Source organism: Drosophila persimilis, unplaced genomic scaffold (genome assembly GCF_003286085.1).
Source record: "Drosophila persimilis strain 14011-0111.01,24,50 unplaced genomic scaffold, DperRS2 tig00000191-arrow-pilon, whole genome shotgun sequence".
Taxonomy (NCBI): domain Eukaryota; kingdom Metazoa; phylum Arthropoda; class Insecta; order Diptera; family Drosophilidae; genus Drosophila; species Drosophila persimilis.
The window spans coordinates 7,287,135-7,311,689 of NW_020825298.1; the positions used below are offsets into that span (position 1 = coordinate 7,287,135).

The 24,555-nt window shown below is 49.1% G+C and overlaps 4 protein-coding genes across 7 annotated transcripts; 2 read left to right on the forward strand and 2 right to left on the reverse strand.

The window, feature by feature from the left end:
• Positions 1–3,297: 3,297 nt before the first annotated feature.
• On the reverse strand, positions 3,298–4,189 carry LOC6589524. The gene is made up of 3 exons (XM_002015011.2): positions 3,897–4,189; positions 3,710–3,833; positions 3,298–3,648 (listed from the first exon to the last, which is right to left on the reverse strand). Exons 1-3 carry the CDS (start codon positions 4,124–4,126, stop codon positions 3,388–3,390), a joined length of 615 nt encoding a protein of 204 aa, XP_002015047.2. The 5' UTR covers positions 4,127–4,189; the 3' UTR covers positions 3,298–3,387.
• A 179-nt stretch (positions 4,190–4,368) lies between these two features.
• Positions 4,369–9,225, reverse strand: LOC6589523 (probable serine hydrolase). Its single transcript, XM_026988250.1, has 7 exons — positions 9,009–9,225; positions 8,861–8,898; positions 8,617–8,805; positions 8,056–8,091; positions 7,158–7,320; positions 5,532–5,609; positions 4,369–5,376 (listed from the first exon to the last, which is right to left on the reverse strand). The coding sequence occupies exons 1-7, from the start codon at positions 9,223–9,225 to the stop codon at positions 4,538–4,540; spliced, it is 1,560 nt and encodes a 519-aa protein (XP_026844051.1). The 3' UTR covers positions 4,369–4,537.
• On the forward strand, positions 6,082–7,404 carry LOC6589522 (WW domain-binding protein 4). Its single transcript, XM_026988905.1, has 4 exons — positions 6,082–6,125; positions 6,185–6,257; positions 6,321–7,051; positions 7,105–7,404. Coding segments are annotated over exons 1-4 (1,026 nt in total). The 5' UTR covers positions 6,082–6,123; the 3' UTR covers positions 7,325–7,404.
• On the forward strand, positions 8,858–22,964 carry LOC6589521 (arf-GAP domain and FG repeat-containing protein 1). 4 transcript variants are annotated; one of them, XM_026988903.1, is made up of 6 exons: positions 8,858–9,390; positions 19,118–20,031; positions 20,328–20,903; positions 21,090–21,296; positions 21,375–21,709; positions 21,784–22,964. In XM_026988903.1, the coding sequence occupies exons 1-6, from the start codon at positions 9,224–9,226 to the stop codon at positions 21,820–21,822; spliced, it is 2,238 nt and encodes a 745-aa protein (XP_026844704.1). In that variant the 5' UTR covers positions 8,858–9,223; the 3' UTR covers positions 21,823–22,964. The 4 variants fall into 4 exon arrangements, with proteins under 4 accessions (XP_026844704.1, XP_026844705.1, XP_026844702.1 ...); XM_026988901.1 differs by lacking the exon at positions 8,858–9,390 and adding an exon at positions 14,618–14,696; XM_026988902.1 differs by lacking the exon at positions 8,858–9,390 and adding an exon at positions 14,712–14,766.
• Positions 22,965–24,555: the final 1,591 nt, after the last annotated feature.

The window sequence follows — 24,555 nt, forward strand, 5'->3', positions numbered from 1 at the left end:
ACAATCCCATAAAAATTAATATCATATTTCTATTCATCAAACCTCTGGTTAGCATTATCATTCGATTCCATTTCCAGGAAATCTGTCCAGCGGATATCGGAATATAAGGAAAAGTTTACTTCTTCCATTGTTTCCATTGTTGTTGCGTGTCTTGGGCTTGGGTGAAATAAAACAAGGCAAAAACAATTGATTCCCTGTCTAAAGTTTTTGCATTTGCAGTAAAGTGCGACTCCGGCCTGGGATGGGCATTGGACTGAGGCAAGAGCAGTCGTTGGAGCTGGCACTGGAGCTGGAGCTGGAGCACTCATCCATCCTTTCCAGTCAGAGTCATTTCTTTTGACATTCCTTGGCATATTCGCTGATGTTCTGACTCTGTTTCTGTCTACATCTACGCCTTCACTTTAGTCAAAGTTCGCGCCAATGACATCTCCACGGAGCTCCGCTCATCCCTCGGCCTGACTACGTGGCCCTCGGCGCTCTCCGTTTCTGTCGCTGTCTCTGGCTTTGTCCGTGTCGCTTGCACCTGATCGAATTGGGCCCCAAGTCTTTGGCTTTGGCAGTCTCTCTGCTCAGCTCTGCTTTTGCTTCTGCTTCTGTTTCTGTTGCTGATTGCGTTTCACCTTGGCACACTCCGCACCGCCCACGCTCCACCCACGCTCCCCCCACGAGAGAAGGTGCCTGGCTACGCCTGCTACCGCTGGCAAATTGCTAATTGGTTAGTTATGGCTCCTCTGAGAGGAGACCAGCTCCCAGGGTGACCTTGCTAACCCCTGACACACCCGACACACGACCCGAAACAGAGCTAATGAAGTAATCGTGTCGATTTCAACTTTAATTTCCGGTTGTCACTCCAACTGATAACTCGAGCAAGGTTTGTGTACGTTGCACAATTATCAGTTTTCAGTTTTTAGTTTTTCTCCTCCTTTCAGCTACAACCCACCCCCCCTCGCCACGTTGCCTGCTACCTGGGCAACCCTCTAAGGGAGACGGAGAGAGGCGGCGTCTTCTCCAGAGGTCTTATCTCAGTTTTACTTCTAGTTCGAGCTCCCATTCCCCAGTCGCCCATATCGAATCGGTTCAAGTCGAGCGACGACACGTCTACAGAAATCAGATTTTACAGTCGTGGGACCCCCAAATCGTACAAGGAATATAACGATAATGGGTTTATGGTTTCCCGCCGTCTGCCATCCGTGCCACCACGGCAGCACGCCTACAATTCGCACTTCCAAAACAGAAGTCGAACAGAACCGAAGCCGAAGCCGACACAGACACCGACGCCAAACGGTAGCCGAAGATCCGAGCGATCGTTTAATCGGGAGTCGGGAATTGGGGAATTGGGGAATCGGGTAACCGGCATACCACCACCGACATATCGGAATGGGGAATGGAAAGGGGGACTCCAATCGACTTCTGTTCTGCAGGTGCCGTTGGGCCTAGCGCGAAATCAGAGAGGGAAGTGGGGTGGTGCGCAGAGCGTGCAATATCAGTATCAGTGTCATTATCAACTTCGATCCACTCGATGAAAGGCCAACAATTGTGCAATTTCTGATTGATTAAGGCATGGGAGGGTTACGGTACGGTACCCCTACCGATCCTCACCTGTCCGCTCCTCGGGAGCTCGCACTCACTGACGACTAATGATGACGTTGACAAGTTGGATACGATCTCCGATCACTGATCGACGATTAGCACGCGTCCCTGTAATTTGTAATCGTGTTCGTCCCGCATTGGACACACTCTGGAAAAGCCTCTGAGAGTCCAAGACTCTCAAACCCACGTGGCGTTTACTTGAGGCATGAAAATAACTTAAGCCAAACGAACAAACTTTTTGCATTGCGATCACAGTTTGCATTCCCCTGGCCCAAGTAATTCGCTGCCTTATTCGGGTGGGTGGGCTCTCAAGCACAGGCACAGGCCTTGGATGCAGTGCATCTCTGGGTTACACGTTGGCACCAGCCACTGAGCGAAAACTGAACGCGCACTGATCGTGATCGATCGCCTGGATGGATGGATGGCTGGATCTTTTTTTTGGAGGAGTAGATCAGGGAGCACTATGCACTTGTCGCGTATCGAAACGTAACTGAATTGTTGGATTTGACGGTGAAGTTTAAAACGTCAGTTCTGCTGTGCCCACGAAGTTGTCGTCGATCGCCCGAACCGCCGATTGCCGATATCTCTCACCTCCGAAGGCGGAGGAAGAGGAAAGAGGAGGAGCTCTGCTCCGAGAGGGTGTATGGTGTATGGCATGTGCCTGTGTGTGAGGGAGAAGCCCAGACAGTAACAGAAACAGAAACCGAATGGCAAAGAAATAAATATGAAATATTGAACGCATAAATGTGGAGCAAAAGTGGGTAATATTTTCGTAGATACGGGCACGCTCTGGGCTACATACGTACTGTGTGTGAATGCGTGCTGTCTTTGTATTGGCCATTAAAAAACAGTTCGACATGACTCTTGTGCTCTTTTCCTCTTTTCCGCTGCTGTCAACGTAGCCGCAAAAAGAAAATTAAATGGCCCACAATTTGTCTCAATAGATTCCATTCCCATTCTCATTTCGTTTTATCAGCAGCGGCAGGTAGTGGTAATGGTATCTATAGCTGAGGGTTCTCTGCTCCCTTTATTTTACCTGGGGACCAGGTCAGGCGAATCCATCCACATGCATGTGTGGCGGCTGTGTGTGACACCTGACAACGTCAACGACTGTTTGCTCAACGTCGTGCGATCTGTTACCCCTGCCACGTTTGCCATTGTCAGAGAGGGAGAGGGAGAGCGAGAGAGACCCAGTGCTCCAGACCCCTACACAGCCTTATCAACGGACAGCGAACATGTCGAGAAAAGTCATAATTTTCTTTGATGTTTGCACGAGCCGGAGTGTCATTAATTGATTTATTACCAAAGTTGATTGTCATGTTCCTGTCTCTGCTCCGTTCTGGTGTCGGGTGTGGGTATTCGATCTCTCTACTTCGATTTGGGGACTGTCCAACTAATTATATGGCCAACTAATTAGGTAATGTGTTTGCTTGGCACTTGGCACTCTTCAATGTGACCCCCCAAAGGAACACTTAGACTAGATTGGGGGTGGCATGAAAATTCCAATGCGAATGCGATCCCATTCCCTTACATTGTGCAGTGCAGTGTAAATTCCATTTCGATTCTTGTTTAAAGTAAGCATACACATACACCGCATTTTTTTCACTCCAATTCCCGGTTCCCGGTCATGTGTGTCTACATTTGGAGCAGCGTGTTTATTCAGCTTGGAAACTGAGTCCCCCCCCCACACACACACACACCAGACAGTACAGTAAACACTTTATTGTACGAGTGTATATATTGTATATATATCAGTCATCTACGGCTACAGTTCCATCTATAGAGTAAACCAGACTCTCAATAGCGGCGATTGTCGTCGGCATTTTGTGACGTCGGTCTCTTTAGGCTTCCTTTGCCGGTGGCTTCCATAACATTCTGCATGACCAGGTCGTACAGGTTTTGCTCCTCCTCTATTTCGTTGGCCTCGTCATCACCCTTCACTGCCGTCTGCAAGGACTCCAGCTCTTTTCTGTAGTTGTCCAGAGCCTCATGCAGTATTTTCTCCACCGGCGAGTAGGTGATGCGTGACCTTAGACGAGCCTTGGCCAGTTCCAGCGACTTGGGAGGGAGATAAGAGATTTTTTAGTAGCTCTATGGGAAATCACCACTCCCATTTCACCTTAAGGGTGTTTGTGTTTCTTAGCAGGGCCTCTTCGTATGACAGGACTTTAGGTGGCGGCGGATGGATCGAAATCTTGGCCAGCTTCTCGGTCTCGCGTTCCAGCTTCAGCTCCTCAGCCTGACTGCAGGATAATAATAGAAATACAAGAGTGTTCTTTCACTAATACATATGTATTCCAGCTTACACTTTCTCCAGTTTCTGATCAATTTCCGACTCCAATGCCATGTATTTGTCATTAATTTCCTTTATAAGGTCCATCGTATCGTATCGTTTATTAAATAAAAATAAAGTGTAAACAAATGAGTTGCCAAGCAACGGTAACTTTGCCCCGTCCGTGCTGCCAGATGGATGGAACAGAGCTGCCAGATGCAGATGTGTTTCATTCCCAAATTGTATCCGATATTTCACTTGCATTCGAAAACCATCGACTGACTATCGCGTAGAAACGTGCGGTTTAGGAACATCCGATTGGTTTATTTTGGTGAACTAAAATTCCAGTGCGATTTAAAATAAAAGTAGTCAATATATTAAGATATAAATAAAATTCCAATTATATATAAATATAATCCTAAAACCTCAGTGAATATGTTTATATATTTTTCCCGCTCATGAGAAATTTTATTTTTGCGATTTGCAATAGCCGAATCAGGGCTGTATATTTCTTTAACTTTAGTTTTGGATTTATTAAGTGTCGGTATTCTACGTTTCAATCCACACAATACCTTTGATCTGTTGCGCATCACAATCAAGTGGAATCATACAAGCTATACCTATATCTACAATAAGCCTCCTACTTAATTAAGCACCGTTCCCCCGTTGCATGTCCTACTGGTCGCGCAGGAAATGATTGATGTGCGGTGCCACCCGCTCCGGCGTGACCAGGTGCAGGTGATGGGTGCCAGGTACTTCCACGTAGACCACATGGGCAGCGTTCTCCTTGAGCGTGGCTATCACATCCGCATAGACCTGGGGAGTCTCGAACTTCATGCCGGGCGTCCCGCGGATGTTAAGCACCTTGCAGCGGATCTGACGAGCATAGGCCAACGTCTGTTCCGCGGTAAACATGCCCAGCAGGCTCACCTTGAGCCGCAGGTCCCGCGCAAAGAGATAGCCATCCTTGGTGGGGTTGTGTCGCATGCCCCGCTGCATCAGGATCTTCACCGATGCCTCGTCGACGGAGCCATCGTAGGCGTCCAGCACCAGTTTGATCATCTCGTCGTACGAGTAGCAGGGCTGCTTACTCTCGGGCAACGTCTCATAGTCGAGGAATTTGTCAAGGGCCTTGCCCGTGCCCTCTGCAATCCGCTTAATGCCACGCACCGTCGGCCCGGCAATGTCAATGTTGATAAGCTTGGCCACCTCATCCGGAAAGCTGGCGGCGTACATGAAAGTCAGCGCTCCGCCCAGGGAGTGACCGAGAAGGGTGACGTTCTTCCAGTTATACTTGCGCACGATGCGACGGATCAGGCAGATGCCGTCCCAGAAAATGAAGTACTGCATGCCCTGCGGATAGTGCGTGGACTTGCCGTGGCCGGGCAGATCGATGGCCAGGACTGCACTGTCAGCTGGCAGCAGAGGGCACAGCCTGTCGAAGCTCCCACAATTGTCCTGCCATCCGTGCAAAGCGATTATGGGCTGCTTATTGCGCGATCCCCACCACTTGCCTGAGGAGATGAACGGAGATAGGAAATGGAAACGTATGATGCGAACGCTGCGTCACGATGAAATCACGTCAATGGCTGATGCTATGGGCCGATATGGCTATGGCAGACCAGCGATAAGCCGAGCCAGACAGGCTGACTCATTCACACGCTCTTACCTGCCAGAGTGCCCCACGGTACATCGATCGAGAACTCCTCCCAGCTGTCGGCTCCCAGCTGTTCCTCAACGACGCCATCTGAAAGGCGAGCAGACATTGCACGTAACAATATTTAACAATTGCAAAACAAACAGCAGTACAGAGAAGGGGGGGAGAGCTGTCGTAACGGGCTGGCGAAATCGTTTTGTCTGTCGCGGCAGGTGAGAGCGCTAGACTTTGGACCGCAGGTCAGACTTAAAAGGTACCACCACACTCACTTGTCTTTGACGCCGCCGACAGCCCCAGAGCCGACGATGTCAGTGACGTTGTTGTTGCCAGTCGTGCTTGTGCCATGGTCAAGATTCAGATGGTGTTGACTCCCGTGTAGTTGTTGTGCAGGCACTGGTTGACGCAGGTCCGACTAGCTGCAAAGAGCGAAGAGCGACTAACTAAAAATGGTAAATATTTTAGCCGTGGCGCCGTCGAGTAAAAGTCAATATCGATAGTTGATATCGATTGTTGGTATCGATTGACTGTTTTGCTTTTGTGTTGTTTCGTTAAAAACAAAACTCGAATTAAATACATTTTAGAAGGTTGCGGCTGTTAAATCACCATGTAAGCAAAATATACAATACTCATAATCTGTCCAAACACTCACCCAAGCCTACCCACAGGACGGAATTCTGGAAATCAAACGAGCGCAAGTACTGCGACTTCTGCAAGTGCTGGCTGAGCGACAACAAAGCCGTAAGTACACGATGATGGCCTCTCCTCGCCCCATGGATCCCCTACTAATCAAAACTCTTCCAGAGCATCGCCTTCCACGAGGATGGCAAGCGACACAAGCTGAATGTGGCGAAGCGGATCACGGACATTAGCCGCAGCAGCGAAAAGTCTGAGCGGGAACGACTGAAGATGGACGCCGACATCCGTAAGATGGAGGAAGCGGCCATGCGGTCGTATGCCCAAGATATACACGGCCGTGCCGACATGACAGCCCGTTCCATCAACACTGTAATGAACGCAGTGGCCACTTCCGGCAGCAGTGGATCCCGCGGCGGAACACACGCCCCGGGCAGAGGCAGGCAGATAGATCCCATGCGATTAGAGGGCTACTCCGACGAGGAGGAGGACAATCGGCGCGTGGCTCCCGGCAAAGTGACCGCCGACGCTGCTGTGCCCGATGCCTCCCTGTGGGTGGAGGGAAAGTCGGATGAAGGCCACACCTACTACTGGAACGTGAAGACAAATGAGTCTGTGTGGAAGCCCCCCAAAGAGGGATACCTATCGTACGAGGAGTACGAGCGTATCAATCAACTGGCCATCAACCAGCAGGAGCTATCCCAGGAGCAGGAATCGCTGCGGTTTCGGGCCAATGCGGATGAAGAAGTGGCCCGCGTTAACCGAGAGAGGCTGAAGGCCTTCAGAAAACCAGAGACCGCCAAGGAGAAGAAGCAGAAGGAGGAAAAGAGACTGGAGTTCAAGACTGAAGAGGAGGCGGCAACCAAGGAGATTGGCCAGTGGCAGACAGTGGAAGTCAAGTACGTCCTTTCGGTTTCTTATCCTATGGTTTCTTGATTTTGTCATTTTACAGAGCCCCCGAAGAGCCTATCGACTGGGAGTTGCCCCAGTCCGATTACTATGTACCCCCTCCCGTGGTGTCCACGTCCAGCGAGCCTGAGCCTCCGGTCAAGCGCTTCAAGGAAAAGACCATTTCCGGCCTGGACGAAGAGGCCGCCGCCAGTGTACCTTCAACATTCAAAAAACGCAAATTCGCTAACAAGGGCAATGCGCGGAAGCGTTTAGATGACTAGGACAGTAGACAATATGTAGTTGATAAGGTTGATTATAAAAATTGTTCAAAAACCATCTGTTAAATGCATTTTTCAGTGTTTGCCAAAATTTAAGTTTTTTAATATTATTGTGGCCAATCTAAATTTGATCAGACTCCGTTTGAGGAATACACATATTATACTTAAAACAGGGATGTTATCGATAGCTCCATTTTGTGCGTGGGGTAATAGGACAACGAGGTGGCGCTGTCTCTCTCCACCTAGCTCTCTCAAGCCAAGACACAATTCTATATACTAGGGTACCCCCCATATTATTTTCTAAAAATATTGAAACTCAGCTTATTTCTACAATTGACATATGAAAGATAATTCTTGATATATCGTACTTCCGTGCATCATTTATTCCGATGGATTGAATTTAAATCCTTGTCACTCATTCAGTTTCAAACAATTTCTATTTGATGAGCAGCATTGTCCCTCAACATGACTGAACAACATGCATACCCTGGGGATATTATAGAATTAATAAAAGGTCATCTATATATATATCTATATATCATTAATATATGCATAAACTAGTCAGTCTCTGTTTTAAACCTATCACAACGATATAGTGCACTTTATTATGTTCTTAAATAGTTCGTCGGTATATTTTGGTATATTTCTCACGGCTCACGCTCTCTCTTGCAACGAAAAAATGAGGCGTAATTCTGCATGGGCTATAAAAATGGGTATGGACAACAGGCAAAAACAGGCAAGGAAAATTGCAAGGTTCCGTACGAACTCACCTCACGTTTGAGGGCAAGGAATATTTTGTATCCAAGGTATATCAAGTATTACCTCGCATGCGTTGCACTTTCTGGGCCGTTTTGCCCACTGTCCATACCCTCTTTTTCCGCCCATTGTAGCAAGTTTACACTGGACGAGATTTCTCAACGTTCAAATTTAAAAAAATTTTGAGCACGGCACATCGGGCGTCATGCGTTCGAGTTGTTATTGTTGTTAATTTCACGTTCAAAACGAATTTCTAGCCAACAGTAAGATTTAGACGCGACTGCTGTCCGATTTTTTGTTCAAGCGTACGGTGGGGCGCACGGCGTTTTGTTGTCGAAAGAGAATCTGTGTGTTCGTGCTTAATTCTGTTAATAACAAAAAGGCCAACCGCAAAGAAGCAGAATCGTGTGAGTGAATGCAATTGCAGCGACGAATGCAGCGAAAAACGACAAATGAAAAAGTGTAAATAAAAGCAATTAATTTAAAGGGAACACCCGACCCCCATTCCTGGAAAGTGTAACGTAAACAACGTAAACAACGATAATATTCGACAAAAGTTGTTTGCTGTTCAACAAATACGTACAAATAAGCAATTCCGTAACTGTTTCCGTAAAGTTCGCCCCGTAACCCGAAACCCCCCTTAAGCTTCGGCGGCGTCGTTGTTTGTTGTGCGATTCCCGTGTCCGCTGCGGGGCATGTGCATGTGAGAGGGGAAAGGTCAGCGCTGCCTAGTGTTGCGTAAAGAGACCCGCGTCGTCTCCACTTCCGTGTCCATAGACTTACGTCAGTCTCAATCTCTGGATATCCGTGCCGAGCGTTGGCTGCAAATCAGGCAAAATTCAGTTCGTTTACGTCTACAACAGCTCCGTCCCCCACGTCGCGGATTCCTACCGCACGGCCGTCGCCCCCTACGCGCCATACGCCGCCGAACGAAGCCACCACCATCCCCTGCCGCCCCAGGATCCGCTTCCCTCGGATACCGAGCAGCTAGCGGACAGCGACAGCAGCCAGAGCAGCGTTCCAGGTACCACCGGACCCGCCGCCGCCGCCAAGCCGCTGATCGGTTCCACTTCGCCGGAAGCAGGAAACAACAGGGCCACCAGGGAGCAGCAGGACAGCAACAACAACAGCAACAACAGCAGCAGCATGGCGGTGGTGCGCAAGAAGCAGGATGACAAGTACCTGCTCGCCCTGCGGGAGCTGGTGACGAGCGGCGCGGGAAACCGGCAGTGCTTCGACTGTGGCCAGAAGGGTCCTACCTACGTGAACATGACGATCGGCTCCTTTGTCTGTACCCGGTGCTCGGGTGTGCTGTAAGTACTTAATTCCCTCTTGTCTTCTCTCTTTCCTCCTCTCCAGGCCATGGGAGGGCTTCTCCGAACTGTGGAATTTTCCATTCATTTCAATTTCTGTCTATCTGCTTGCCGCTGAACAGAGTGGGACAACAACCGTTTTGCCCCTGCCAACTCTCTCTCTCTCTAACGGAATCCTGTCATTCATCTATCCTGTTCACCAGCATTGTCGAGAGTGTAGACTGTAGATGGTAGAATGGGAAACTATTGTGCCCCTGTGTCGGCTCTTTTGTGCTAACGGGATTCTTGGCATATCAATAACATCCTCTTGCATTTCTCTTAACCCTGGACTGACCGCTGTGGATCATATGACACACCACACACCACCATCTTTTTCTTATCTTTTACTGACGTCAATTTTCGATCATTCCCCTAGAGAGTGGACTGACCGATAATTTGCAGGGGATGCAATGTCCGACCTGTCGCCTTCATCGCGGCCAGGCGGGGGGGTGGCCCCTATCAGCCAATGCCCCCCTCTCGCTTGCTTCTTGTGTGTTTCGTGAAAGCGAAAGCCATTCCATTCAATTCCACTCAATTCCAATCCGTTTCCTTTCCTTTCCCGGCAAGCGAGCGAGCGAGCAATTTGGAAATGCAAATCGAAGACAAACTTTCAATTGTCGCTGTCGCTGTCGCTCTTTGTCGCGGTGCTACTTTTGGCCGAAACGAAATTGTTTTGCAGCACTTTCGATGGCGTCTTCGATTCGATTTCTTTAGCCCCCAAAACAGCCACCCACTCCACTCTGCCCGTTAGGTGGTGTGGTGTCCTTCTATTCAGCGGGGGAATGTCAAGTAATTTGGCAAATTGGCTCTGATTTCAGCCAGTTATTTCCAGATTGGGGTCATCTCCGCCTCTTGTTACAATTGATTTGATTTACGCATTTCCGGATGGGGCCTCACATTGCATGATTGCTCTCCCGCTTCCGCCCGTCCCGTTCCCACGACTGGAAGGGAAGCCCGCCCTAGATGGGAATCTACTTCGTAGCAGCTCTCAATTGGGCAGCATGCGGGCGGTACTGATCGTTGCATCTGCCCCAAGCAAGCCAGGTGCCCAATGCCCAGTACCCAATGCACTGAACTGCACTGGAAACCCTTCATGTTTGATGACTCATTCCCATTATTCGCTGACGCTGCCGCCGCCGCCGCCGCCGTCGCCTGAAAGGGGAGACAAATGTTGGCATGTAAATGGAAAGCCGCACAAATGCCTCGACAGGAGTGGCAGAAGAAGGGACTCCAGGGAGAGGGAGAGACAACGAGCGGGCAACGAACTTCCTGGCAACGAAAACCCACTCCCGAGTCCACGTCCAAGACAAAATTGCTGTGCATGTTCAGCCCTCTCCGCTGGAAGCTCCCCCCTTCTCTCGTTTTGCTGTAGGAATCCGCTGCAGACCGGCCGGCCACTTGGAATGGGTTAATGGAGGAAGCGGCTTCAGGAATGGAAGTGGGAATGAAGTTGGGAATGGTAGTGGTACTGGTGCTGGTGCTGGTGCTGGCACTGCTAGTGGGCTGCAGGAAGGGGTTCGGTTCGAGCAGAGCTCGAAACCTGTCAAGCAGCTTTTGCGCATACTTGAGTGTATTTTTGGGCTGCTAGCTGCTATTGCTGTGGCTGTGGCTGTTGCTGTTACTGTTGCGGTCTGCCTCCGATTGCGGACAAATTGTTGCACCTCAATCAAGCAGCAGTCGCCTCGTCTGGGAACCCGACATCTGCTCTAACTTTGGCTTTGGCCCACTCAGCGGCGGAACAGCAGCAGAAGCAGCAGAGGCAGAGTTCAAAGCTTGCTGGCCTAGCTGTTGGCTCATAAAAGTCAAGAAACTTGTTGATTAGATAAGGCGAAAGCAAACAGACACAACACACTCATGCAATGGGCACATTGGGTACACCAATGTTGAGCCACTTTCTCAGGCGGGTCTTCGTCATCATTCCATTCCCACTGTACAGCAGCATATACAGCACCATATGCACATGCATCTATATGAATGTGTGTGTGTGTGTGAGTGCATGCTTCTAGTGAGAGGCTATGCGTCAGCGGGTTAGTGCCTCTCGCTCACTCCCAAGTGCAGTTGCAACTGGGCCAAACCGTACTCTCAGCTCAACTGCATTGCTCTCTCCTTCTCTCTGTCTCTGTCGCGCTCTCTTCTACTCTTCATTCTGCGGTTTCGTATGTAAATTTCGATTATGAAACAGCATAAAAAATCTCTGCATTTGACAGCTGTAGACAACAATATGAGGAGGGAGTGGGGTAGAGTAGGGTAAGGACAAGAGTGAGTGGCGGGGGCACACTTTCACCAGCCAGGCGGTGTGTCAGCTGTGCGGCCCGCTTATTTCTTTTTTCGACAAAAAACCCAAAACAACAAACTAAAAGAAAAAGAAAAAGCAAAGGAAAAAAAGAAACGAAAAGGCAAAGCAATTAAATAAACCAAATACATGTGTAAGAGCAGCCATAGTGTGAGTGTGAGTGGGAGCACTCCCATTGCTCGTCATTTGCACTATGTGTTTCTACACATACAAATTTCAAATGCTAAATGTTTACCATGCCGTTCCTAGAAGTTTCACTCCTTCCCGCTCCCGCTCCCGCACTCTCTCTCTCTCCCCTCTCCTCTCTCACAACATTAAAGGGAAATGTGAATCGCATTTAATTCAAACAAAGTCATAGGCTTAAGCAGAAGGCTAGTGGGAGTGAGAGGTGGGATGACCCGACGACAATTATTGCGCAGTTCGTTTCACTTACACACACATTTGTGTATGCTGCTTGCACACACTCTTGGAAGGTGTCGTTTTTGCTGCTATTGTAAATTCCGTTTCTCTGTTTTTGCCTTTGCTTTGTTTTTGTATCGCCCCCCACTCCCCTTTTGTGTTTGTTTTGGGCTCTCGCCTTGAAATAGAGATTTTTCAAATCTATTAATAATTCAAAGGCGCAAACCCCAAAGCGACAAACGATTCGATATGACTCTCGCCACCCCAGCCGAAGCAGCAGCAGTGGCAGCAGCTGTGAATGCAATTCAAATGCGGAAACATGTGCGAAGAGGGGTCGGGCCGCGGGAATGGGAACTGAGCTCCAGTTAAGCCAGCAGGCGCCAGTCTTGCCTCTCGGCTGGAGAGAGGAGATGGAGCTGGCCACTGAGGCCGTCGCTGGGGCCAATTAAGAGTGCGGCTATCCCCAAGAGAGCCCAAGAGGAAGAGCGTGCGAGTGAGTGGCGAGATGTGTGAGAGGGATGGGAACGTAGAACGACCAACGAGCAGAAGGAGGCGCCCACACAGAGATTTATGGTTTCTTTTTGCTCAGCATCTTCCCATTGGGCGGCAGGGCATGCTGGGTTCATCGATTGGCTCAGTCATGCATTCATCATCGTAAACAGGGTATCCTCCCTGCCGAGCGGATAGAATCCGAATCCTGCACAGCCCACGCGGCTTTGTCCAAGAATTCTCTTTGAAAAGTCATAGGCTGCTGCTGAATGGTGTCGGGTCCGAGGCCTCTTTGCATATTTCATATTTCATCCATGGCCATTTGGTCGGCCAAAGGGGCTCAAGGCTCTTTGGGTAATTTGCAGTTCTGGCTTTCAGACGATGGATGGCATTATTAAAATATTCATAGAGCCAGAGCCATAGGGTCCTTCTCCCTCCGGGGTGGGGGGCCCATGCCAAGTTTAATTTATTTTGTGCGACAAACGCGACGAGTGTCCGCGAATGCCAGGCGACGGCGTCTCTGCGCCAAAAAAAAGTCACTCACACATGCACAGAAGTTCCATTTATAAACAGAAGGAGGTGGGAATGAGAACTGGAATTGTAATCGGAATGCGTGGGATATTCCTGCATTTGGACCCAGTTCTAATTGAGTAACGCCAGATGGGTCCAGCGGAGCAGAGCAGGGGAAAGGGGCATCGAAATGTGCAACGTCTGCGGGAAAAGCTGTTTTCCAACGAAACTTTGCAATTAAAATACTCCACAGCTGGACAACATTCAGAGTAGGTCAGCGTTTTTGTCGGTCTGCCGCAAATAATTCTCCTTCCTCTCTCTTTTGAATGCTCTCTGGCGTTGGGAGAGTGTTTGTGTTTGTTGTTTTTGCTTTTTCTTTGGAAGCTGGAAGTAAGGCACTGCCATTCATGGTCTCAGCGATAGAGAAGGGAAGTGGTACAAAAGATCGTTCTCTCTCTCTGTCCTTATGGGAGATTATTTAGCTCCATCTCGCTTCGTCTAGCTGGTGTTTGCTTATCGCGCGACCTTGGAATGTAATTTCCCTGCAAGTTCTTGACCGTGGGACTCGACTCGACTCGAATCGACTCCCCTTTTGACCGCTGAGTGCAAATGTACGTGCTGGGCGGGACGTTTGTGAGCTGAGCCTTGGATCACTTAGAGAGTGTTTGTCTAGTCGAGGCCGTTTGTTCGAGTGAAGGAGAAACAATATCAAAGCTGGAAGCAATTTTCATTTATTTACACACGCTCGCACATCTGTCATGACTTTGGAGGAGCTCAATTCTCATGCTCAGGCTTTTGTTGTCTCGCTCGGGGTTCGGTCCCGGTGGAAACGTGATAGAAGGAGATGGAAAGGGCGGCATTGCCTTGTGTGTCACTTGGCTGCGGTTTGAAATTGAAACCTGGAGGTATTTTAAGCTCTGGATGTGCTCTTTCGCTCTTTGTCTGTGTGTGTGTGTGTTTTATTTGTAATCAGATTCGTTCCGGAGACAAAGATTGACTTTCATTGTGATCCAGGGTGGTGTCACCACCCACCAGCACCACCATCAAGCTGTCTCGTTCCAGATGATTCATCGATACCAGGCGGAAGAACCGCCGCTGGAGGTCGCAGAGACCCATGGCAAGCGGCTCCATCTGATACGAAGCGTGCTTTGTTTCTTCTACCCTTGTTCCGTGACGCTTCAGCCTCCAGCTTCCAGACAAGGCCCTGTCTGCCCGACTGTTGTTTAATTGGCCATTTAGCGATGCTCAATTAGTGGACTCACTGGAAAGGGCGATCGCTGGAAAGGGCGTTCCACTGCGCACTCGATTTCCGAGCAAATATCAATTCCTGGTACCCGCCGCCCCCAGGCACCCCCTTATCGCATTCCATTGCCGCCCCGCGCTGCGCCACGCGATTTGCATGCGTTTTATTTCGCGCTTAGTCTGAAACGCATTTTGTCCAGACGGGGCTGTCAGATTTCTGTTGGATCTGTTGGCGACAGTCGCGCTCTGATCGCGTCGCGAGCTGCAACAAAGCCATCCTAGCTACGGAATTCCATTGTAGGCGAGGCACCTTCAATAGGAAGAAGAAAACGCAGTAAGTTGGCCCAGGAGACCGGAGACGCCCCCCACCGGCCATCGGAAAGAGTTGCCATTCCATTCCTGGGGTAAGGCCAAGGCAGCTGTGACCTTTGAAAGTGTTGAAATGAAATTAGCTCAAGTTTCCTAATAACTGTAATAACTGTTCCAGTGGCCCCCAGCCCTGTCTTGGGGCAAGGTCTCTTATTCTGCGCTCTTCTGAAATTGACTAATTGCTTTTACTCGGCAAAAGAGTGAATGTTCTTCTCACAGACACCACTCACACACACACAGACATTCACTGTTGAAATTGTTGGCAACACTCTTAACCCCTTCACCCCGCTCTTTGGCTCTCCTCCGTCTATGACTCATGGGGCGAAGAAATGAGTTTAAAATATTCAAGAAATTGCGTAGATGGTATTTGTGTTACCCTGTACTCGAAGAGAAGAAGGGTATAATGGATACGACTATAACTGCTGCAGCAAATTACGGTTGCCTATTGTCTATTGTCCTGTGTACACCCACCCTTACCCACACTCAAATGCAGGGTATTCCCAGCCTCGATTCGTCTTTCTCTTTCACTTGTGTTGTTTTGTCGAAGTGCGAAGGCGATGCCAAAATCAAAAGTTCATATGTGAGAAGTCTCTGTCCATATTTAAGCGGTTATTTATGATCATAATTTAGTCTGCTCTTTTCCTTTCTTCGCAGCTTCATTGCTTTTGTTGCCCTGCTCTTTTTCTTTGTCGTCTGTCACTCCGTCATTCCGTCACTTGAAGCCTCGATGCTAAACGTCATGTGGTAGGTCCAAGCTGTCGATGTTGTTTCTTTTGTTGCTATTTCTTTTTGTTCCCTTTACCGCTCCGCTGTTTTGGTGGATTCGCGAATTGTACTTATTGTTATACCCTTTCTAGATGTTTGCACCGCAGAAAAGTAAACAGCTTCGACAGCCGAAACGATTGTTGTGCCTCTGGAGGTGGCACCCTCCTGTAAGGGTGTCCAAAGCGTCGCTTTCCGTGGCTAGACTTTCATTCTTGTTTCTTGTGTGTGTGTGTGTGTGTGTTTGCTGTGGATATATTTGTTGGTTTTGCTGTTGTGTTGCTTTTCGGTGTATTTTGCCGCAGACCCGCAACGAGTTTTACTTTTGTTTTTGTTTGAGTTGATTTTTTTCACGCTGAGTGCGCAAAATGCGCAAAAAACAAGTTTTGCACTTTTTCAGCAAAGACAAATAGGAATGTATTAGTATAAATAAGTGTGTGTTTCCGTTTATCTGTGTGTGTGTGTGTGTGTGTAAGCTTAGCTTTATCTGCATTACAGTCTGTGTATGTATGGATGTATGTTGTGTCCACTTGTGCCAAGCACGAAACGAAACGAAAACCGTCGAGATCCGAGATCGGAGATCGGAGATTGAGATCCATCCGGCGTAAACTGTGGAAATCCCAGCAGCTGGCTACGGCAGAGGGCGACAAAAGAGACTACAGCATCTCGAGGGGGGGTGGCCGTTTTTATGTGAAAGCTCAAAAGCTTCCGAGAATTGTTGTAGCGGGAGTGCTGGAAGGGGGGGAAGAAGAACAGTACAGGAAGCAGCAGTGCAAGTGAATCGATGCTCTCAAATGCAGTTCGCATAGAATATTCCCTCTCCCTCCCTCCCCCTCCTGCACCCATTGCACTCTTGGCACTCTTGGCCCCTCCCCTGCCTTGGCCTGTGAGGTGGTGGTGACACAGTTTCCAGTTTCCAGCGCGGCCGCTGCTCTGTTGACTTCCAATTAGCATTGCATTCTCTTTGAGCGACGGCGTCTCAGCAGACGCAAATGAGGAGGAGGTGGAGCTGCAGAAGGGGTGCCAGAGGTACAAAGATGTACAGATGTGTAGTTCGTCTCTCAATTAGCATTCCCATGCTAATATTGAACAGCACTTTACGCGATCTGCGGAGTTCGAATGGGGGACGTGATGCCCACCTTTCAAACATTGTTCCTATGATCCACAGATTAAGAGGGAAAATCCATGCCATAAAATACGATTAAATGGGCTTTAAGGCGGTTTTCCAGCTGCTACCGAATGCAGTTTAATTCCAGAGATTATGTGGAAAGGTCACCGAATCTTTTAGCTAATTTTCGAAAGATGAGGATTGGAAAACGATGAGGGAATTGAGAAGATCCCGAATTGTTCTGGTTAACAAAAAGCATCAAAAGATCATCATTAAATATTCATGAAAATGTTTTAGTTAATAGCTTTTTAATGGTATACCACTTTTCCCCTCAAATCGTTTGGTCACACTGCTACATGCCACTGCATGGAGAGGGGGTAGCCCCTTCCTCCCACTCTCTGTCGCTTTGGCACAGGGGGGGGGGGGGGCCTCCGTTTGATGGAAATTTGCTGTCATTACAGCTGCAATTGTCTTCCAATCTCCCCATCCCCTTCTCCTGCCTTGTAAACGGTGGGCGTGGCTCTGCCTCTCTGGTAGTGCTTGCTGCCGCTGCATCTAATGCCTCTGGGCAACTTTCACTTTCTCCGCCTCGTTCAGTGGATTTCAAAAATAGCTACTGCCACATGCCGCTGCCGCATGCCACTTACCCGCCTCCTCACACCCAACTAACGAACTGCCTGTGCGTGCTCTAGTCGCCGCGGCTATCACTTGGACCTGGGTCTGGGACCATCCACTCGAGTGGTCCAGAGGCAGCTGGTGGCTGGCTAAGGTCATCCAACCGCCACCGCCACCGCCATCGCCTGTTGCCGTCGCGGATTGTCAGCTCCGCAGATCTTTTGGCTGCCGGCGGAAGTCCGTCTTGGGTCAGCGAGCAAGTGAACGACAGAGCGAAGGAGGAGATGGAGGTGGAGGCAGTGGCAGAGGCAGAGGCGGGTCGAGAGTTGATTGCTTCCAGGGCACGGCACTTAGGGACTTCCTGTCCTCTGTCACAAATTGTTTCTCAATTGCATTACTCGAGCTAAAAGGATGACAAAGGACGTCATCTCGTGCTGCACTGCTGCTGCTGCTGCAGCACTCGGCAAGGGCCCTGGCGGTGTATCTGATGATTGGCATTAACCAGTAGCTGCTTCTAGAACATCCATCGTTTCCTCCTGCTGTCCCCCCATCGCCATCCCCTCTGCAACCAGTTAACCAACTGAAACGCAGCGAAGCGTTCATGTGAAACGTCCAGTTTTTTAGCTTTGCCATCGGATTCGGCTTCGGCTTCGGCTATGGCTTTGGCTTCTGCTTCTTCTGGCCATATGCATATTTGGCTCTATGCTGCTGCTGCTTTTACTGGTATACCCTTCTTTTGAAAGGGAGGAATGATCCACTTACTCTCAGACTTTTCCTACCCCTCTTTTGCTGTCACCTTCGGAAAACCCCCTTTCAGTCAGAATTAGTCAGAATCTGGTTGGCATGGCCCCCAAATGCTTCCAAACTATGGAATTTCTCGGACTCAAAATGATTGTCTTTGAGTCACTTCCTTCCCATGAATGAAGCCAGATAACGCGCCGCTTTTTTTACGTTTTCTCGGTCATAATCCAATCGCGCGCACACGATGGTCTTATCTTTATGCCATTAAATGATACATTATTAATTTAGTTGTTTATATTGTTCATTCGGCGAAAATAGGTTGCTGTCTTTGCAGATAATCAAATAATCATTGCTTGTGGCAAATACAAAAATATACATGGGTAATCAAAATACAGATAAGGGATCGGAACTATTTTGTAGTAAGATAGTCCCATATGGCCGCCTGGGCACTCATTACCCTGCTCTATCTGTATCCTTCATGGCAAGGATTCCTTTTAGTAACAAATTCTTAATAGTCCCAAAGATAAAGGGTATTTCTCGCTTCGCCTTCGAGCACCAAATAGTGGATTTTCCTGTTAGCCCGTTTTTCCCCTGTTGCCATGTTGTTGTGTTGTCCGTTCAAGTGGTTGTTGCTCTTCTTGTTGCTGTTGCTGTTGTTGGTCTTGTTTCGTGTGCTCGTTTCGTTTGGGAAATTCGTGAAAAACCGAAATTAGCTTTCGGTGCGAGGCAAATTTGCTGGAAAACTCTCTATTGAGCCCCTGCCCTAACCCCCCTCCTGCCCCTGTCCATGCCACTCTTGTGAGTTTGTTTATGGGTTTCAGTTTTCATGCCAAGTGCTCCAATTGCTGCCTGAAGCCCAGCCCCAGCCCCAGCCCCAGGCCCCACCCCAGACCCAAGGCCAGGGCGAATTAATTTGCGCAATTAACTGAAATTGAACGCCCGTTTGGCGGCAGCGGCGGGTCGTTCTGGCATTCTGGCACCCCACATCAGTGACCCACTGACCCGCCGCCACCTGGTCTCCGTCTCTCGCACCCTCTTTGGCCCCCACTCCCGCTCCAAGCAGCGGAAATCTTGAGGCAATCTCCATAAAAGAATAATAATAATTACACGAAACTTAATTTGTGCTTTGCCTAATGCTCTCTTTCTCTGTCCCTTTGAAGACGCGGACTGACGCCGCCACATCGGGTGAAATCCATATCGATGGCCACCTTCACACAGGAGGAGATCGACTTCCTGCGGGCGCACGGGAACGAGCTCTGCGGCAAGACCTGGCTGGGCCTGTGGGACCCCAAGCGGGCCGCCCACCAACAACAGCAGCAGCAGGACCAGCGAGAGCTGCTGACCGACAAGTATGAGCGGAAGCGATACTACCTGGAGCCGGCCAGTCCGCTCAAGTCGCTCAACCTGAAGGCCGCCCCAGCGAACCTCCAGAGCCACAGCCACAGTGGCCACAATGGCCACAATGGCCACCACCATCACCACAACGGAGTGAGTGTCTCGACCCTGTCGAGCAATGGATATGCCAGCATCCACCTGACGCCGCCTGCCGCCCAGCGCACCACAGCCAATGGCCTGCACAAGGGCCCAACCGTCGCCAGCTCCTCAGCCTCGGCCACGTCCATCAGCAGGCCGCAGCACCACCATCACAACCACAGCAGCAGCAGCAACAACAACAACAACAATAACAACAACAATCATGACGCCTTCGGGCTGAACGGAGGAGGAGGACTCACCAGTCTGAACAGCGCAGGATCGACGTCCACGGGCGCCCTCTCGGACACCAGTAGCTGCGCCAGCAACGGTTTTGCCGGGGAATCGGACTTTGTGGCCGACTTTGGGACGGCCAACATATTTGATGCCACCTCGGCCCGATCTGCGGGCTCGCCGGCCGTCTCCTCGGCCTCGTCGGTGAGCTCCACGAATGGATATGCCAAGGTGCAGCCCATCCGAGCGGCCCACCTCCACCAGCAGCAGCAGCAGCAGCAACAACAGCAGCAACAGCAGCTGCTGAATGGTAGCCAGGGAGCGGAGAACTTTGCGGACTTTGATCATGCGCCCATCTTCAATGGCGTGGGTAAGTCCTGGGATTCCCCCCCGTGTGGGAGATGCTTCCTTTTTCTTCCTTTCGTTTTATTTAAGTTTTGAGTTGCGTATCCGTTGGTTGGATATATCTTTCGATCTTTCGCGTACACCACTCTTCGAGGAGCCTGCTCCGATGGCTCCTCCTGCCTGCTGCCTCCTGCCAACCTGCCGCTGCACGGCTTGCACCATGCTTGTACCCATGTAGATCGCTTGCCGCCCCGCCCATACGCTCTCCTCCAGACTATGGATTCTGTGTCTCACAATCTCTCTCTATCCCTTTGCGGGCAGCTCTACAGGCGGCCAAGGCGATGCCGCCGGTGTTCAACGGTTGGGTGAGTGACTGGAGCAGGCGCGACTTTCACGACCCTTTCGACGATAGCAATTGGCTGCCGCCAATGCCAGAGCCTCATCCTGCAGCAGTCGCTCCACCAGCAGCAACAGCAGCAGCAAAGGCGAAAAGAGTGAGAGACGAGCACGCGCTGAACTGGAGCTTCTGGCAGGAGCAGATGCAGATGGAGCCAGAGCCAGAGATGGAGTACTCGATGATTCAGCGCACAAGCTCGACCAACTCCTGGTACTCCTGCGCCGAAGAGCCACCACTGTCGCCATTGAATCCCTTTCTGCCGTACCTGACAGAGTCTTCAGAGTCGCCAGAGCCTCCGCCTCCTCCACCCAGCCGAGCCTCCTATTTGTTGTTCAGCTCCCTGTCGGGCAGTTTCCGAGAGGAGGAGGAAGACGAGTATCAAGCAGATGAGGCAGCAGCATCATCAACGGAGCATCAAGATCAAGATCCAACTCAAAATCAAAGTCAAAGTCAAGATTCCGACATATTGAATGCCAATTTCCGTGATTTCTTTGCGTGGAGTAAGTTTTCAGTTGCCTTTCAGTTGCGTTTCGTTCTCCGTTGAGTTGATTTGTTCTTGTATCCCTTGGATCTGTGTTTAGTTTTGATTTTTGTGTGTAGTTGAAGCATCCTGTACGCTGTATCCCCCGTATCTCATTTTCATCTGCATGGATCCAGCGACTAATCCATTTGCTTTGTTATTCTAGGCGCCCCGCTGCAGAATGGCCACACGCCGGCAGGCCACAAGAGCAGTGCACCGGCTGTGGCGCCCAGCGAGGACCGCTATGCGGCCCTTAAGGACCTCGACGAGCAGCTGCGCGAACTGAAGGCCAGTGAGTCGTCCGCCTCCGAGGCACCGACGCCCACCAATGGCAACAACAATGGCCACCAGGCGACGGACGCCTTTGGCAGTGGTGAGTGCTCGCTGGCACACTTGAGCAGTCCTTGAAGCAGTCACTAATTGGTTTCTGTTCTCCATCCTTCGTGTGCAGCCCTCGTGAACAACAACAATCCGAATCCCTTCAAGAGCCAGCAGCAGCAGCAGCAGCAGCAGCTGCTAAGCAGTCACGTTGTGAATCCATTCCAGCAGCATCAGCAGCAGCAGCAGCAGAATCTCTATGGCCAATTGACGCTCATACCAAATGCATACGGCAGCAGCCCCCAGCAGTCGTCCCATCTCCACCAGCAGCATCTGCAGCAACAGCAGCAGCAGACAAGCTTCTTTAACTTCAATAACAATGGATATGCCATGGCCCAGGGTCTGCCCAATGGCTGTGGCTTTGGCAGCATGCAGCCGGCACCAGTTATGGCCAACAATCCATTTGCAGTAAGTGGAAGACTCCACCTCAAACCCAATCCGAATTGACTTTTTATGTTCAATGTTCAATGTTCTCTCCACAGGCGAGCGGCGCCATGAACACCAATAATCCATTCTTATGAGACTCAACCCAGAAGCAAAACTCGCCACTCGCCGCCGACACTTGGCTGAGGCGCTGACAGCCAGCCGATCAAAGCCAGCCAGGGAGCGGAGCCCCCGGACGGAATAGAACGAAACGGACGGAACAACTGCGCTGCGCTGCGAGTGAACCGAACCGAAATTAGTCCATTTTACGAACAATAGCATTAATCTACTACATACGAGTATATATACATAAAACACACTCGCTGTGTACATAGGTGAAATGTGTACACGACACGGCACTCTGTCTCAGAGCAGGAGTAGACGCAGGATGATATATATATATATATTCTTTTATATGATAACTCTAGAACTTGTACAGGAGCTCCCCTCCAAACATACGGGGGGCCCTTCATTATACTAATACTAGTGAGGGGGGGATGCAGATGCCCCGATCTTATGGAGCTCTCTTTCTCTCGTTTCTCTCTCTATCTCTCTATAGTTATGGAGATTTCAATGTCACTGTCACTGTCACTGTCTGTTAGCACTGTCCCTACTGTCCCTCTAGCACTTTCGTTGCGGATAAGAAACTCTGTCAGTGTTATTGATTGTGTGGCCTTAATAAGATTATAAAACTATAAATTATAACGTACTACTACTATACGGATACAGATAAAAAGATACAGATACTACTGACTCCAGATATATACATATATATATCTGTATATATATATATATATATATATGCTTTTGTACCTAATGAAATGCTTCTTGTTTTCATTGCTCTGCTCTCTGCCAGCCGCAGCCGCAGCCACAGCCGTACGTGCGCGATATCGGGCGTGCAGATTGCTCAAACTAAAAAACAAAATAAAAGTTTAACTTTGTTACACCACCAACAGACGTTAGTACGTGCGTACACACGGTTTGTCTGGCTGTCTGTGTGTTTATAATTGTAAGCCCCAAATGTAATGCCCGCCCTGCCCCGAACCCCGAACCCCTACCCTCATCCCTCATCCATGAATCACGTTCACGCTCACTCTTCACATGTCCATGTCCATGTCCAGATAAGAAGCAAGAATTTTTCCATTTTTAGCCTTACAAACAAAACAACATTATCGAAGCCTTAAAGTTATTTAAACTACGAAAATTTCAATAAAAAGAAATAAGAACGCTATGTCCATAATTATCTTCTTTTTTTAATTTGGAGTGAAGTAAGAATTACTCGTATAAATGTAGCTATCAAAAGGAGACATTTACAATCACAAGAAAGAATAATGGCTTCGTCAGTAGAGGTGCCAAATATTGTTTTGATACCATACAAGCTTCCTTCGGTCAATTCAGCTAAATGCAATCCCCTAAATGAGCGCTTCATGGCCAAGAGCCGATCGTCCAGCAAGGGTCAGGGTCTGCTCCTCTTCACCCAAGAAAAAGCCAACGGAATTTTAATATTTTCACTTATATTGAAACATTTATGCTATTTTTCTATCGGGTATGCTGACGGCACTCGTCTGGGTCGACCCATCTTCTCCAGCAGCAATGCACTTAAGTCGGACATCGCGGATTCGAGCCATTCCGGACAGCAGATGCACGGTGGGCCCCCGGTCCGGATCTTGTAGTTTTCCAGCAGAATTGCTACGTAGACAAGTACGAACAGAGTCAATAGAGAGCTCAGCCCGAACACAATAATGTTCCAGAGACCTCTACCGAACCACCGCCACAGGCGTTGCGACAAGGTCTCACGGGCCGAAGTGCAGTACCTGGGACTGTACTGCGTCCCACGGGAGGTCATTGTGGGAGATACGTAGATGCAAAACTGACTACTGCTGTTTCTTTGTGGATTTCGGGCATTTTGCTCCATAACTTTGAAGTCTCTCGCTCGTTGTAGGTATGTATAATGTAAGTACGTTTGCTCTGACATCAAATTCAACAAAATTTAGGTCATGTTTTTGTGCTAGAAGGGAGTGGTTTATGGAGTCGAATGCTTTACTGAAATCCGTATTCTGGAAAGAACTCTTATAAATTTGTGGTAGTTTATCGCCGCCGTATAAATCTATGCTGAGCTGAAGATAGAAGCCAATTTCAGCCAGCGAAAATAAATTCTTTCCGTCAGACTTGCTACCTTTCTTTGGGAGAGGAATAAGAAACTATTTCTTCCAAATCGGGGGAAGCAAGAAGAATCAATGGATAGGGTGAATAGCTTAGACAGAGGGCCACACAGAGCCTCGACATAGTATCTGAGTACACAGCCGGTACGTCCGTCAGGACTTATTAAACACACTGACCAGAGTAGCTTTTCTGAGAATAGGTTGTGTGAATACAATACAGGTGGACCTATATCGAGCGACATATCTGGCCGTTGCATGTCTTTTCTTCATCGGCTCATCGAGATTTCGGTGCCTTTCAGCAGTCTAGATCCTCTGGTCCTTCGCCGATCTGGCGTCCCTAACTTTTGGCTATCAAAATAATTTAATTATTCGTGGGGTGAGGGTTGTTGTCTTTTGTTGATCGGGGAATTAATGATCCGACGCGAGATGAGATAGTTTTCTTTAATTTATTTGAATGTATTTTTATTCATTTCCGTTTCGGTATAATTTCTAGTTTGTTCTCGTCGTCTTTAGTACTAGTTTGGTTTAGCAATTGTTGAAATTACCATAAATTATTTAAGGTTTATTTTGTATGTACTCGTGTTTATATAAATTTATATATTAAAAATTCGCATATGAAAGAAAGTCGAAAGTCACCTAACTCTTTCTCCTCGTCTGGCAGCCGACTCC

What these genes read in the sequence shown, in the direction of transcription:
- LOC6589524 (XM_002015011.2), bottom strand. Translation starts at nt 4,126, where the DNA reads ATGCAAGTGAAATATCGGATACAATTTGGGAATGAAACACATCTGCAT. An exon ending in GATCAGAAACTGGAGAAAGT is followed by an intron (nt 3,834 to 3,896) that starts GTAAGCTGGAAT and finishes ATTATCCTGCAG; the next exon opens with TCAGGCTGAGGAGCTGAAGC. An exon ending in GAAACACAAACACCCTTAAG is followed by an intron (nt 3,649 to 3,709) that starts GTGAAATGGGAG and finishes CTCCCTCCCAAG; the next exon opens with TCGCTGGAACTGGCCAAGGC.
- LOC6589522 (XM_026988905.1), top strand. An exon ending in GGCTGAGCGACAACAAAGCC is followed by an intron (nt 6,258 to 6,320) that starts GTAAGTACACGA and finishes AAACTCTTCCAG; the next exon opens with AGCATCGCCTTCCACGAGGA. An exon ending in TGGCAGACAGTGGAAGTCAA is followed by an intron (nt 7,052 to 7,104) that starts GTACGTCCTTTC and finishes GTCATTTTACAG; the next exon opens with AGCCCCCGAAGAGCCTATCG.
- LOC6589521 (XM_026988903.1), top strand. Translation starts at nt 9,224, where the DNA reads ATGGCGGTGGTGCGCAAGAAGCAGGATGACAAGTACCTGCTCGCCCTG. An exon ending in ACCCGGTGCTCGGGTGTGCT is followed by an intron (nt 9,391 to 19,117) that starts GTAAGTACTTAA and finishes GTCCCTTTGAAG; the next exon opens with ACGCGGACTGACGCCGCCAC. An exon ending in TGGCCAACAATCCATTTGCA is followed by an intron (nt 21,710 to 21,783) that starts GTAAGTGGAAGA and finishes TTCTCTCCACAG; the next exon opens with GCGAGCGGCGCCATGAACAC.
- LOC6589523 (XM_026988250.1), bottom strand. Translation starts at nt 9,225, where the DNA reads ATGCTGCTGCTGTTGTTGCTGTTGTTGTTGCTGTCCTGCTGCTCCCTG. An exon ending in AACTTTTGTCGAATATTATC is followed by an intron (nt 8,092 to 8,616) that starts GTTGTTTACGTT and finishes CTCAAACGTGAG; the next exon opens with GTGAGTTCGTACGGAACCTT. An exon ending in CCTTGCAATTTTCCTTGCCT is followed by an intron (nt 7,321 to 8,055) that starts GTTTTTGCCTGT and finishes CTACTGTCCTAG; the next exon opens with TCATCTAAACGCTTCCGCGC.